Genomic DNA, 13,516 nt, shown 5'->3' with positions numbered 1-13,516 from the left:
AAACTTTTTTTTTTTTTTTTTTCTTTTTAGGGCTGCACTGTGGCATATGGAAGTTCCCAGGCTAGGGGATCAAATTGTAGCTGCAGCTACTGGCCTTTGCCACAGTTACACTGGATCCACTCTGCATCTGCATCTGTGACTTAGGCTGCAGCTTGCAGCAGTGCCAGATCCTATTAACCCACTGAGTGAGGCCAGGGGTCTAACCCTCATCCTCATGGATACAAGTCCAGTTCTTAACCCTTTGAGCCACAATGGAAACTCTTAGAAACTTAGTTTTGAAGTAAATAATGAATAAGTGATAATAGCATTTTATGGTATTATCCTGTTACCGTTTCTATTTTTTTCTTCCTGTGCTGTTTCACCAGGTGTTTCTAAACAAGACAAGCCTTTGATCCCCACCTCAGGAAGGAGGTGGAATATATGTAGTTTATTGGTGGCTGCTCTTTTTAGGCTGGTGCCTGCATGGGGCCAAGAAGTTGTGCTCTTAGGGTCTTCTACAATGTGAAGAGCAGGGAAGAAATGTTTTGGATTTTAAATCTTTACTATTTTAAATAGTGTGGTACACGATCGTGGTAAAAAACTAAATCTTGCAAAAGGTCATAGAGAGAAGTGAAGTTGCCACCCTACTCTTTCTGGAACACTGTAGTTAATTTCTCAGAAGTAAACACTATTAACTTTAATGCTCCTCCAGAAATTTTCAATGAGTATGCAAGCCTTTGGTTTATGTTTAATATGTAAATGGGCTGATACTTAATTTTTTCCCACCTGCAGCTTGCTGGTGTTTCTTGTTATATCTTTGATATCTTCGTACCTGAGCATATAGATCTAACAGAGAGGAATTCTGAGTAGATGGAGATAGGGATAGAAGTTCAAGATTGGAGGTCATGGTGCCCGATTGCCTATTTATTGTTTTGGGATAAATTCATTTACTCCCGTGTAAAGGGAAGTTAACAAAAATACAAATAATTTCAAATACATTCCAAATACAAATAATTGGAATATTTTGTCATGACTGCTGTCCGGTTGCTGACTCTTATTTGAGTCATCAGTTACAGAGACCTGGAAGGGTTTAATAGATTGTTTTAGGGTTTATAAGCAAAGATTGGATTATTTATAAAGTGGCAAGTGGAAACTGCCTATGATTCATTCTAGAACCACTCACATAAATTCCTTAAAATAATGAAATAGTCTTTAAAACAATGGTGTTAGATTAACTTGTGAACAATTGATTGATTGATTGATTGATTGATTTTGTCCACACCTGTGGCACGTCTAAGTTTCTGGACCTGGGATTGAACTGTCACCACAGCCTCGATCCAAGGTGCTGCAGTAATAATGCTGGATGCTTAAGCTGCTCAGCCACAGAAGAGCTCTGGAAAAATTATTTTATTGACTTATAAAGTCTGAGTTAAAACATAATTTATAAGGAATTTATGGTGAATTAATGTGTTCTAGCACTTGGATTGTATTGGTTACATTCCTAGAAGTAAATATTGCAGTTACGATTATCTGGTCAGTTTTTATAATCTTTTCTTTTTTGGAAGAACTGGTTATTTATTTCTAATATAAACTTTTCAGCTGAATATTTTCAAGTATGATATCTTTGCAAAGGCTCTGTAGTAGCTTGGGTAGTATTTCCTTTAAACAAATTTTGATGTTTGACATTATAAAGGACACATTTAAAGGTTCTGTATTTCTGGGTGAAATATTTAGACAAGGTTAAAACGTTAACACTTGAGATTTAAGCACTTTGTCAGTTAAATCAAATCTATGACTATCTTTATACCAGATATAACCCTTTGGTTAAAGTGAGAAATCTGGGTTTGAATTGCAGTCATACTAGTATTTTTAGACTCTGAGCATATGATTTAGATAATAATGTCAATTTAAAAACTTACTGTCTAGGTGATTAATGTTTACTTTAAAAACTAAGGTAAGAAACCAGCTGGATTTCCTTCACCTTCGTTTAGGAACAGGAGATTACTAAAGTATAGGTCATTATCATATTTACGTACTTTGTTACATTGGGCACTTAACTGTATGCTCCATAGAAGACTGATTAAGAAAACATAAATCTTTTCTTATGGGAGAGGCAATCGTTGCTGACCAATAATTTAGGAATCAAATTATCAGTTGCTTAGTGTTTAGGAATAACATGCGTATAGTGTGAACTTAGCAAACAGAAACATTTCACTATAAAATACTTTTATCTTTAAGGTACCTTGGTGTCTGAAAATACATTCTTTAATGCACATTTTTTTCCCTTTTTTTTTTTTAGCTGCACCTGTAGCATGGAAGTTTGCAGATCAAGGATTTGAGTCCGAGCCACAGCTGCAACCAATGCTGATCCTTTAACCCACTGCACTGGGCCAGGAATCAAACCTGCACCTCCATAGCAACCCAAGCCACTGCAGTCAGATTCTTAACCTACTGCATCACAGTGGGAACTCCTAATACACATTTTTATGTTAGACATTTTCTAAGTACATTTTAAAATATTGTACATTTAAGTATTAGATTATTAACTTTGACAGTGAATGGAAAGAAATTTGAAAATAAAGTAATGGAAATAACTTCAGTTAAAGGTCAGTGAGATATTAAAGTGAAGCATCTCATATTCTGTAAAGCTGAGCGTATGATACAGTTTATGTACAAGATCTGTCGACTGAAAAAATACAACCTGGAAGTTGAAAGTTAAGTTTTATTTGGGGTGAAATTGGGACTTAAGCCCGGGAGACAGCATCTCGTTTAGCCTTGAGAAACCACTAGGAGCAGGTGAGGTGGGTGTCCCAGGATATATGAATTTTGCAACAAAGGAAAGGTAGTAGGAACAAAAAATTTACAGATAACCAGACTTACAGAAAACTAGTTTCTATGGGAAGATGTAAATGCCTGGGCTTACATGAATCACTCCTTTGATAGGCATCTCAGCTGTGGGCTGGTCCTCTTTGTTTTTTCCCCGGAGTTCCCTCAGGGGTCATTGGCCTACCCTTGGGAGTGGCTGTTGTCACAGATGGCCATGACATCTTTTGTCCACTAGCTACAGCCCAGGAGGCAGTATTTTAGAGCTATAAGGGAAAGGGGGAATTATCAAGATATGTCATAAAGGTGAAGGGGGAGTCACATGCAGCTATGCACACATTTTATAGAAGTTTGCTGCTGGTCTCGTGAAGGTTACTACTAGTCACAGACATCAGTCATCATTGAAGGATTTTCATGTTTTTCTAGTTATGAGGAGATATAAGAATTGGGCTTATAAAATCTCCTAAAAATATCTGACTATCTGAAGACCTGTTCTTCCAGTTTTTCCGGAGCACAGAGTGCCTCACTCCTGGTCTCCACCCTGAGCATTCAGGGGTGCTGCGGGTTGGCTGTTGGAGTGGCTCCTGTTTTACTCCATGTAGAGGCTGCTGGCAAGTGCAAATCTCAGTTCACATATCCTATAGGTTGTTACAGCTAATCCATTACATTGCTATAGGTGATACATAGAAAAGTAGTATGTAGATGTCTTTCATTGAATACCGTCTAGAGAATGAAAACATGTGGATAAAATAGATACTTTGAAGATAAAAACAGCCTTTCTACATATAAATCATAAGATAATTAAAATCACTAGGGTATAATCCTTATATAGCTGTAGAGTTTATGGCCTGATATAATGGTCCCTGTTCTACCACAGAGAGTAATTCTAGTAACTGGACAGCTTGTTTTCCTCACATCTGCCCTTTCTAAGGAGTAGCATTGAATAAACATCCTCAAATTCTTAATCATCCCATTCTTTTGTAAAAGCTCTTCTCTCTTTGTCCTCCTTGTCATTTCTCTTTCTTTCTTAGCTGGAGTCACATACCAGTCGTGCCTCCCTGGTACCACACCCAGGTCGCTGACTTGTTCACTTGCGAATTCCCGAGCCACTTGCGGGGGATGGGTTCTTTTGGCTGATGCTGCTCTTAGTTTAGTGCCTGCTGATACCCCACCCCCCAATCTTCAGTCTGAGGAAGCTTAATTTTCAAGGTTTTGAGTTACCTTGCTATCTCCCATACAATCTCATGTCCCATGTCCCATAACCCATGAATCCTGTAACCTTTAGCAGTTAGCGTGTTAAAGCCACTTATCTAGTTATTTGCTTACTGGCTCTCCCTGTGGCCCATTCTGTATCTTGTTCACTGTATCTTGGGCATCTAACTTGATGCAATTATTGAATTAATATGTTAGCTAATTCACTGCATTTAAACTGTGACAGAAGAGGTTGCAGGGAGTAATCTGCATGTGGTCTAAAAAGGGTTCAGGGCCAGCAGGTAGGACATTATCTGTGTTTGTTGAGGAGATGGTGCTCTGAGCAGCCACCACACAATCCTGGTTGTCTTGGCACCTCCCTACCTACTGCCAAAGGAGTGTCACTTGACCAACAGTCCCAGGGTCTTTGGCCAATGACCTCCTCTTACTTGGCCTTTCCAGGCAATATTCCGATTATAATCAGGCTTCCTTAGGTAGTCTTCCACTTTTTGGGTAAAGTCCAAGATGCCCAGTAATTAGTATTTTGTCTGCCTAGCTGTTTTGCTTAAATTGCATCACTTTGAGTCAATTTTGGTGAAATCAGGCAGGATGTCAGGACAAGCCCTGTTGAGGACTGGACACAAAGTTCTGTGGGGCGTCTGTTGTTGCTGCCCTCTGAAGCTTTGTTTTGCTCAAGACCCCTCTCTGTGATGTCTTTATTGCTCATTTAATTTGAGAGAATCTCCATTCTCCAAAATTTATTGTAAAATTTAATTTACTATTTAGAGACACCTTTTATAGAACACTTAAGTGATGATGCAAGGCAGGAGTTGATGAACTGTTTAAAGTATATTAAAGGGAATTCTCTTTGTAGCTCAGCAGTTGACGAACCTGACTAGGATCTATGAGGATGTGGGTTCAATCCCTGGCCTCACTCAGTGGGTTAAGGACCTGGCATTGCTATGAGCTGTGGTGTACGTCACAGACGTGGCTTGGATCTGGCATTGCTGTGGCTATGGCGTAGGCTGGCAGCTGTAGTAGCTCCAATTCTACCCCTAGCCTGGTAACTTCCATGTGCCACAAGTGTGGTCCTAAAAAGACAAAAAAAAAAAAAAAGTTTATTAAAAAGCAGGGCGAAATAGTTATAAAAGAAAATGGACTAAATGAGTGGTAGAGAATGTAAATGCTTTTAATTGGAACTGCGGGTGGTACTTAGTGGCTTTGAGCTGAGCCTTGGAGAAGAAGGATTGAGAGGGATGGGTGGGGAGGGGAGAGCAGAGGGGCATGGTCAGCAGAGGCTGTTTGCAAGGATAGAGGGCAGGCAAGCTGGTTATGGAGGCTTGTTAGGGTAGATGGTTGAGTAGTGCAGGGAGGGGCCAGGTGGTGGAAAACCTAAGTTTCTGTTTAGACCCGTTTGCAGTGTGGAGCAGAGGGAAAGATTGGCATAGGGAAGAGCTTCATGAGGTCACTTCATAGGATGGATTAATTTGTTGTAATAACTGGAAGGGGTAAGAAATGTGGACATGGAGATTGAAAGGGTGGTGCTTAAAGCAGTCTAGGTATGGGGCAGTGGGCAGATTTGAAAGGGTCTTCATGCATTAGGAAATAACAAGCCTTGGCAATTGAATGGAAAGGTAAGAAGGGATTTATATTAGTAAATAAATGAGCAAATGGTAAGATCCTGAATGTGAAGGTGCTGCACAGAGTTATGTGCCAGCTTATATATACATGTTGTAGAGTATTATAATGTTTTGCCCAAAATGTGTTGCTTCCTGTAACATCCCCTTTGTTCTTTAGTACTCTTCTCAGAATCTTACTGACTCCATCAACCTGTGTCCTGGAGAGCCTTGTGTTTACCACTATCAAATACTAACTATACTGAATTCCTGTTGACTTCTCTTCTCAATTAGACCAGGAGCTCCATAAGGTCAGGGGCAGTCATTTTGCTATAGCACCTTTAATAATATATTAGGTATTAAGGTGTGTGTTTGTAGGATACATTATATGCTATCATATTTTCTTGCTGCTTTCTCTGGAGTGTTGCAAGTAGCCTTTTTAATTGATTATTACTTATCCTACTAGCGTCTAGATAATAATCAGCTATTGCCCTAAATGATGCTGAGGGCCCTCTGCTTTCTCTCACTGGCTTTCATTGGACAGATGGTTGCAGCACACAATCACTGTATTGTGTGCCTTAAAGATACGAACATGTGCGTACTTTGATTTCTTGAGTGCGTAAGTAATCCCAGGTGAGATAAATCAGCCTGATGTCAGGGTTTAAGTACAGAGGAGGCAGTTCTGGCATGCACTCACCCTGTTACCATGCCAGGTTCCCTTAGTATAGCACAGTATTCTCAGCCTTCTTTACTCAAGATCTTTCAGGGTGGATGAAAATGAAATTCATTAGAAGGAAAATACTATTTTTACTCTTTTACCTGTGTGAGAGTATTTATGTGTGTTTCGGAGCATGGTTCTATTTTGTCCAATGCTTACATTTTGCATATAGTGACTGCTGAAGTACATGCATTCTCTGGAATCTGTGTTTGAAACCTAGGAGGAAGGCATTTTGATTTAAAAAGATTATAAGTTCTCCAAAATTTTCTATGTAGGTAAATGTTAGTTGTCCAAATCAATGAAGATGTAACCGGCATTGGCTTCCTTGTTTCCAGCAAGAGAGCTCTTATGGGCTTTATTAGCCTCTTTCTCCTCTTCACAGTTTTGGTACCTGGATTTCATGAAGTGGGACCTGCATTCTTTTTGCCCTGATGCTTCATTCACACTGTTACTTTTAAGGAATTCCTCTTTAGGTAGCACTTTCTTTTTCTTTTTAAAAAGCTCTCTTGTAGGCTCTAAGGAGATGAAGCTGAAGTAGTTGCCAGGAATGAGTGGTCTTTGCCTTTCCAGTTTTCTCTTGTATCTCCTGTTGGGTCTGGAGGGGAGCCGGGTGCTTTCTAGAAGGCTGGAGGAGAATTCAGCTGCTAGCAGTTAGTTGGCTTTGGCACACAGTGACCGGGCAGGGAAGGCAGTCATTCAAGTAGAGAATGGCCACAGGAGTTTCTTGGCTGTGGAAGTTTTTCTGGGGTAGGCCTGCCCTGGGCTGGGTTGTACATTGCTGGGTGTTAGAGTTCTGGTGGGCATGAGCAGGACCGGGGTGGGGGTGGGGGGGTCCATAATAGAACTGTGACCCTGCCCCACAGTATGAAACGCTAGGGCTCAAGACAGAGCAGGACTCATGTCTTGGCTTTCTCTTGGAAATTCTTTTTGTGGTTTTTGAAGAATCGTTTGATAGAAACCCAAGTCTTAGCTGGGTAAGTGTCTCAGAAAATATAAAATATAGGAGTTCCCTTCATGGTGCAGCGGAAACAAATCCAACTAGGGTTCATGATGTTGTGGGTTCGATCCCTGGCCTCACTCAGTGGGTTCAGGATCTGGCGTTGCTGCGAGTTGTGGTCTAGGTCGCAGACTCAGCTTGGATCCCACCGTTGCTGTGGCTGTGGTTTAGGCTGGCAGCTGTAACTCTGATTCAACCCCTAGCCTGGGAACTTCCTTGCGATTTGGGTGCAGCCCTAAACCCCCTCACCCCCCCCCAAAAAAAATAAAATATAGATTAGGAGCCTATTTGAAAGAATCACATAGGTCAGTTTTGTGGTGGGAACAGATTGTGTTGTCTGATGTGTTTTCTGCTTTTTTGGATTTAATTTTTACAGTTTCACTTAGAGTGGACCTCTGGGTTTTTAACTTCTGACTTGTAGAACAATTTCTGTCTTGTTTTAGCACAGTGATTCTCTACACTACTCCTGTGTGCTGTACTCTTTATTTGGAAACACACCACATTGTAATGCTGTGCTTCCCAATGAGGGGGAGGTTGGGGTGTATTTTCTGAGGGGCTGAATGGTTAGGAGGCACATGGCCATACTTTTGACCCGGAAAGCCCTTTTCCCTCATTGGGCATCCTTGATTGGCAGTAAGATCAGGGCCCTAAAGATGCCACAGTGAACAGTAATTTTAGTTTAGAAAAGTTTTTTTGGATTTATTTAAAAAGCTGCTCTGTGTGAATGTTAACCTCAAGTTCATGTTAAGTCCAGGGACTGGCCATTCAAGGTTCACTGCCCTCTTTACTAAATGCAGTCTTTCTCTCCTGTTGTGCTGGAGGTCTGTTATCACCAGCTACAAGGCAGGAGTTGGCAAGGTGGGCTGGGTGTCTGAACAGAGTGCTTTCGTGTGCTGAGTTGGGTTGGAGAAGTCCTAAAAGGAGTTGAGGTGAAGGGTAGTGAAGTTGATTTGAAATTAGAATTTCCTTGCTCACAGTGTGACTGTGGGCCAGTCACTGCTTAAATAAACCTTTTTTGGGGGGCTTTAGTGTCTTAATGAGTAAAGGGGAGGGATCTGGATCAAAAGGAATTGCCGAAGTGTTGGAGATGACTAGGGGAGGCATTTGCATACCCATTGCCCCGTTTGTTTTGTTCCTAGAACTCTAGGTATTCAGCTTTTAGAATTCTTACAGCAAAATTTGCCCAAGAAGCATAATTATGCCCACTGCAGTGTAAATATTCACACATTCAGGCACAATGCCATCCCCATCCCCCACATACACATGTAAAATATGAATCTGTAGTGAGGAAGTACTGTGCTCATTGCCATGGGTTTTTTTCTGCAGAGCTTGCTTCCAGTCAGCTAAAGAGACTTCTCAAGTAGTTGTAGTGATAATGTCACAGGAATGAGAGAGAAACCTGGCACCTTTGGGGGACCTGCCGATATATGACTTCTCAACCCCTCCCCCTCCTCTTTGAACCTGTTAATAATTGCGCCTAATTATGTATCTTTATTCTTTTTACTATTTATAATTCAAATGCTACCTAAAGCCGATTGTTTGCTTTTGTATGCTGTAAATCCTGGGCTGCCATCTGAAGCACAACTTGATGATTGTGTATTATCATCTTGGGTTAAGTGCTGTCTCATTGCTTTGCAGGCTGCCTGCTGCTTCCCGGGGAGATCATGAAACGAGGTCGCCTTCCCAGCAGCAGTGAGGATTCTGACGACAATGGCAGTAAGTCCTGCTTTGTTGTTCTTGGAGCCTACCAGGGTTTGGGTCAGTGTAAAAACATGATTTTTTAATGTCATGCTTTAAATAGCTGAGGCCCTTTGAATATCAGGGAGGTCACAGAAGAGGCAAGACCTGTGAAACACATCTGAGTGTGATACTGCAGGTCTGTAACCAAATCTTTCCCGGTAAGGTTGACTGCAGGTGGGCGTTCCTCAGGCTTCCTGTTTGTTATCCAAAGATGAATAATCCCGTTTCAGGAGTCACTGATGTGTCTGTTTTTCCTAGACATCATTTATGGCACTCACAGTTGCCCTTTATGAAAAGGGAACTTAATCAATCGAAACCAGTTAATTATTAACTAGTCCATCCTGATACAGAGGGAGCTTGAAGACTGCCTAGTGTGATGTGAAAATGTAAGGTCACAAGCCAGTGCTCTTCAGTTGATTTGAATATGACTATATTTAACGCTACTACTGTCTGCATCCTCGCTCTCTGGCATCTTCATATTTTCACAGTGTGGCTGAAAACCAGAAGTTAGTTGCCTTCCAGGCAGTCAAAATAGATGTCACACAGTGTCTGTGTATTGAAAAGCTAACAGACAACCTAGGAAGAGATCCTTTGAAATAACAGGGACATTTTGTACCTAGCAAAGTGCCTGAGCTTACGCTTTATATTTACGGGTCAAACTTGGTAAACCTTGAAAGAATGCTGGCTTTGCTGAGTGATGGGAAAAGTATCGGGTCTGCTTTCAAGGAACTGTGTCTGACAGTTCCAATGGGAAGTCATTGGGACAGTCGCATCCTTTTTTGATGGGCTGTGGAAGTGTGTATGTGCAGACACAAATTTAGAGGAGAGGGCCAGGGACACCTAGAGAGAAGTGGAAATTTGGGCAGGGCTGAAGGATGAAATAGTTTTAGGCAAACAGGGTTGTTTCCCTGGACTCCATGTTTTTGGCAGATTAAAAGTGACAAATTAGAAAGCAAGGCTTTTCTATGGGTGGCCACACTCACAGCCACCAGAAACATTAAAAACAGGACTCTAACATAGCAGTTTGATTGGAGCTTTCGGTATAGGCATGGAGCAGCGGGAAGTAGAATTGGTGGTCAGGGGAGGGTTTTGAGGGTACTGTGAAGTAAGCTGTGACTGAGGAGCTGAGGGGTGGAATTTCTTGGGACTGACAGTGGGAGCTGATGTTTGGCTCAAGGGAGGAATGAACTGGATGAGGGAAGGAGAGACACAGGAGAAAGGGCTTGGGAGAAGGGCTTTCCTTCTATTTCAGGGAGAGGTATTAAGGGGCTGTGCCCCACCTGTCAGAGCCTTTAGCGGTGCCTTCTGAACTTCTTAGTACTTGTCACTTCACAGTCCTCAGTTTTCTCTAATACTTACTTGGTCTTTTTATTCCTCGAGGCAAAAACAAGCTTGGGTATTTCTTTTCTGCCCCCTGTGGTGCCCATCAAAGTGTCCTCAGAACTTAGACACACTCAATAAATGCTTACTGCTCGCTCAGTACACAATTTTGCCCTGCAGTAATTAAAAAAAAAATCTTTCTTTTTTAGGTTCAGAATTAGTCAGAAGGATCCTTTCTTTAATTACTTCCCATACTAGTAGTGCCCAATAAAAGGCTAAGAGTCTATTTTCCTATGTTTTTGTTCTGTGCTCACTCTGTTGGCTCTCAGCACTGCCTCATTTCCACCTCAGGAGACTGGGGTAGGAAGGGTTCCCCTGGAACGTTCTCTCACAGTCAGAGTCTTCCTCTTTCTGGACTAGAGCTGCCCAATAGGAGGGGAGATCTAATCTAGTGTAACTGAGAAACTGAATTTAAAATTTTTATTTAGTTTTAATTAAGTTTAAAAAGCCACATGGACAGTAATAATCATATTGGACAGTACTTCTAGTTCTGGAGTATGTATTCTTGAGGCTGGAATTCCAGGATTAAGGTGCCAGCAGGTTTACATTCTCCTGAGGCCTCTCTCCTTGGCTAGCACTCAGCTGTCTTCTCACTGAGTCCTCTCAGGCTCTTTCCTTTGATCATGTCATCCTTGGGGCCTCTGTGTCTAAATGTCCTTCAAGAACACCAGTTATAGCAGATTAAGGCCAGTCATTTTAATTTAATCATCAATTTAAATGCTTTATGTCTAAACACCATCACATTCTGAGGTACTAGGGGTTAAGCTTCAACATGTGAAATTTAGGGGGGGACAGTTCAGCCCGTAACAGCCCTAACAGACCAAATGCTTTGTTTAGACATGTATTTTCACCCAGAATTCTAGGAGTAAGAGAGTGCCCGAAGTCCCCACCAAAAGTGTGTCCATCTAAAGTCACCTGATTAGTGATGGCCTTTTTCCTCCTCCTAATATGCTTATGTCTACCTGACCTCCCTGAAAAGGGTTGGCTAAGGGGCCTAGAGTAAATATAGGGTGCTGGAGTGTTAGTGGAGGTTGACCACAACACTGGGTTTTATTCTACCCTAGGCTCCATGTGGAAATAGAGTGGTAGTGATGGAGAATGAAGATGAAAGCTGATAGCGGAAGGGAGGTAGCCTGGCCTTGTGTCATACAGTTCATTCAGTGTAAAGCATGTGGGGATAACTTTATGGCTTTGCTGTCTGTGCAGACCTGTTTGGTTATTATGGTGGATGATGGTTGTAGCAAACAAACGGCTTAAGAACCCTTGGCATGCCAAGCCACATAAACACAAGCCCATGTCTACACTGTGGAACACACTTTCCACCCTCACTGAGGGCAGCTGCTGCACAGTATGGGCCTCTGCCACTAGCCTGCCTGTTTGAGTTGGAGCCCAACCTCCTGTGGGCCTGTGGTTGTGTGAGTGCGGTGCTTCTTCAGCCCCTGCAGTCAGTCAGGTTCACAGACTGAGAACTGAGCCTACTCTTGGCCAATTCTGGGTTCTTGGAAGCCCTGCTTGTAAGAAGGGCTAGTTCTGTTCATTGGCCACTCCCAGCCTTTTCAGCCTGCATGCCTGACACAGGGTTGGCAGCAGCTCCCAGCGTCATGCAGAGCATGTCCAAGTGGAGAAGAGGCAGCTGCAGACATCAGCCAGGGGCCCTAGCACCAGCCACAGGCATGGCTGCGCCCGGCTGGCCTCCTGGGCTGGAGCCCTTTGCTTTGATTTCTGGCCTGGTCCAGGGGAATACCAGTGTGGTATTTACAGTTGGGGATGGATGGGCATTTTCTCTGCCAGTGCAAATCCTCATCCAGTTGCAGTAACAGTTGTTGGAGTCTTTCTCCAGGTGCCCTGGACTGCTGGCCTTGCCAGTTGGATGAAGTAACATTGGGGTGTTAGCAGGCAGTGTCTGTGGTTGCTGGGCTCCTGGTGCTGGTGGAGTTATGCATTGTGCCAGGGTGTGGCCTAGGGAAACAAGTACTTTATTTTCCGCTTCCCAGTCCACGGTCCTCTGTCTTTAGGGGTTTCGGCAAGTGTGGCAGTGGGGTCCACTGTCTGTTTCTGTCCAGCAGAGAGGGACTGGAGGTTGAGGCAGTTATCAGTGTCTGTGTAATGAAGCTTTCATAAAAACCCCAAAGAACAGGGTTCAGAGAGCTTCTGGGTGGTGAACATGTGGCGATCGGGAGAGAATGGTGTGCGCTGAGGGGGCCTGGAAGCTTCATGCCCTTTCCCCATGCCTTGTCCTGGGTCTCTTCATTTGGCTGTTGATTCATATCCTTTAATGTCCTTGTAGAGTAAATTGGTGATCTAATAAGTAACAGCTCTGGGCTCCCTGAGCTGCTCTAATAAATGAATTGAAGCTGAGGAGGTGGTCATGGGAACCTCTTTCAGTCAGAAGCACAGTCAACAGCCTGGCAACTAGCCTCTGAAGTGGAGGGTGGTCTTGTGGGACAGAGCCTGTGGAATCGAATTCTGTCTCCGCATCAGAAGTGAGTTGGATTCTTAGACACTCTGCTGACGTTTGACAGTGGTTGTTCGTGTGGGGAAGCTTCCATGAGCACACGTTGGGACTCGGAACCATTTTCACTCACCTAGTGCTCCAAACTTTAGGGCTGTGTAGACCTGTTGTGGGAAGATCTGGGGTATGGCTGGGGGTCTTGTAGGAAGACAGGCACCTTCTGGGGGCCTCCCTAGCCCCCCATCTCCACAGTTATGCTGACCGTGAAACACTTCTGTCTTCTCCAATTATCCAACTAAGTTCTGCTCCATCACTTGTGATGAAGGCACAGAAGAGTAAAATCCAAAACTTCTAATTTTGCCCTTGGTAGTAATGCAGGTCGGTGAATGCAGACATGAAGTCATGTGACAACTTTTGTTTTTCTAGCTTACAGATAAAGAATGAAGAGTGACCAAAATTTTTAGTGGATGAAACATACTTTCTGCTTTGGACCTTTTATATTGCATGTATGTAATAGATTCTCTTATATTTTTTGATAAATTTTTTTTTTTTAAATGTTTGGCTGTGCTTGGACCCCTCCATGGCAAGTCTTTGGAGGTTTGGAGGTTTTTCTTTTGCAT

The 13,516-nt window shown here is 42.7% G+C and overlaps 1 protein-coding gene across 6 annotated transcripts in view; it reads left to right on the top strand.

The window, feature by feature from the left end:
* JADE1 (jade family PHD finger 1) overlaps positions 1-13,516 on the top strand; it is an 87,190-nt gene that overhangs the window by 35,210 nt on the left and 38,464 nt on the right. For 5 of the 6 annotated variants that reach the window (XM_047751661.1, XM_047751663.1, XM_047751665.1 and 2 more), the window contains one exon: positions 8,963-9,040. In XM_047751661.1, the coding sequence (XP_047607617.1) occupies positions 9,035-9,040 (6 nt within the window). In that variant the 5' untranslated portion in view covers positions 8,963-9,034. Of the gene's footprint in view, positions 1-8,962; positions 9,041-13,322; positions 13,403-13,516 lie in introns of those variants that run through there. The other variant, XM_047751660.1, reaches the window with a different exon arrangement.

This window comes from Phacochoerus africanus, chromosome 10 (assembly GCF_016906955.1).
Source record: "Phacochoerus africanus isolate WHEZ1 chromosome 10, ROS_Pafr_v1, whole genome shotgun sequence".
NCBI lineage: Eukaryota > Metazoa > Chordata > Mammalia > Artiodactyla > Suidae > Phacochoerus > Phacochoerus africanus.
Note: the sequence above shows the minus strand (reverse complement) of the source record. Positions and strands in the feature narration are given on the sequence as shown.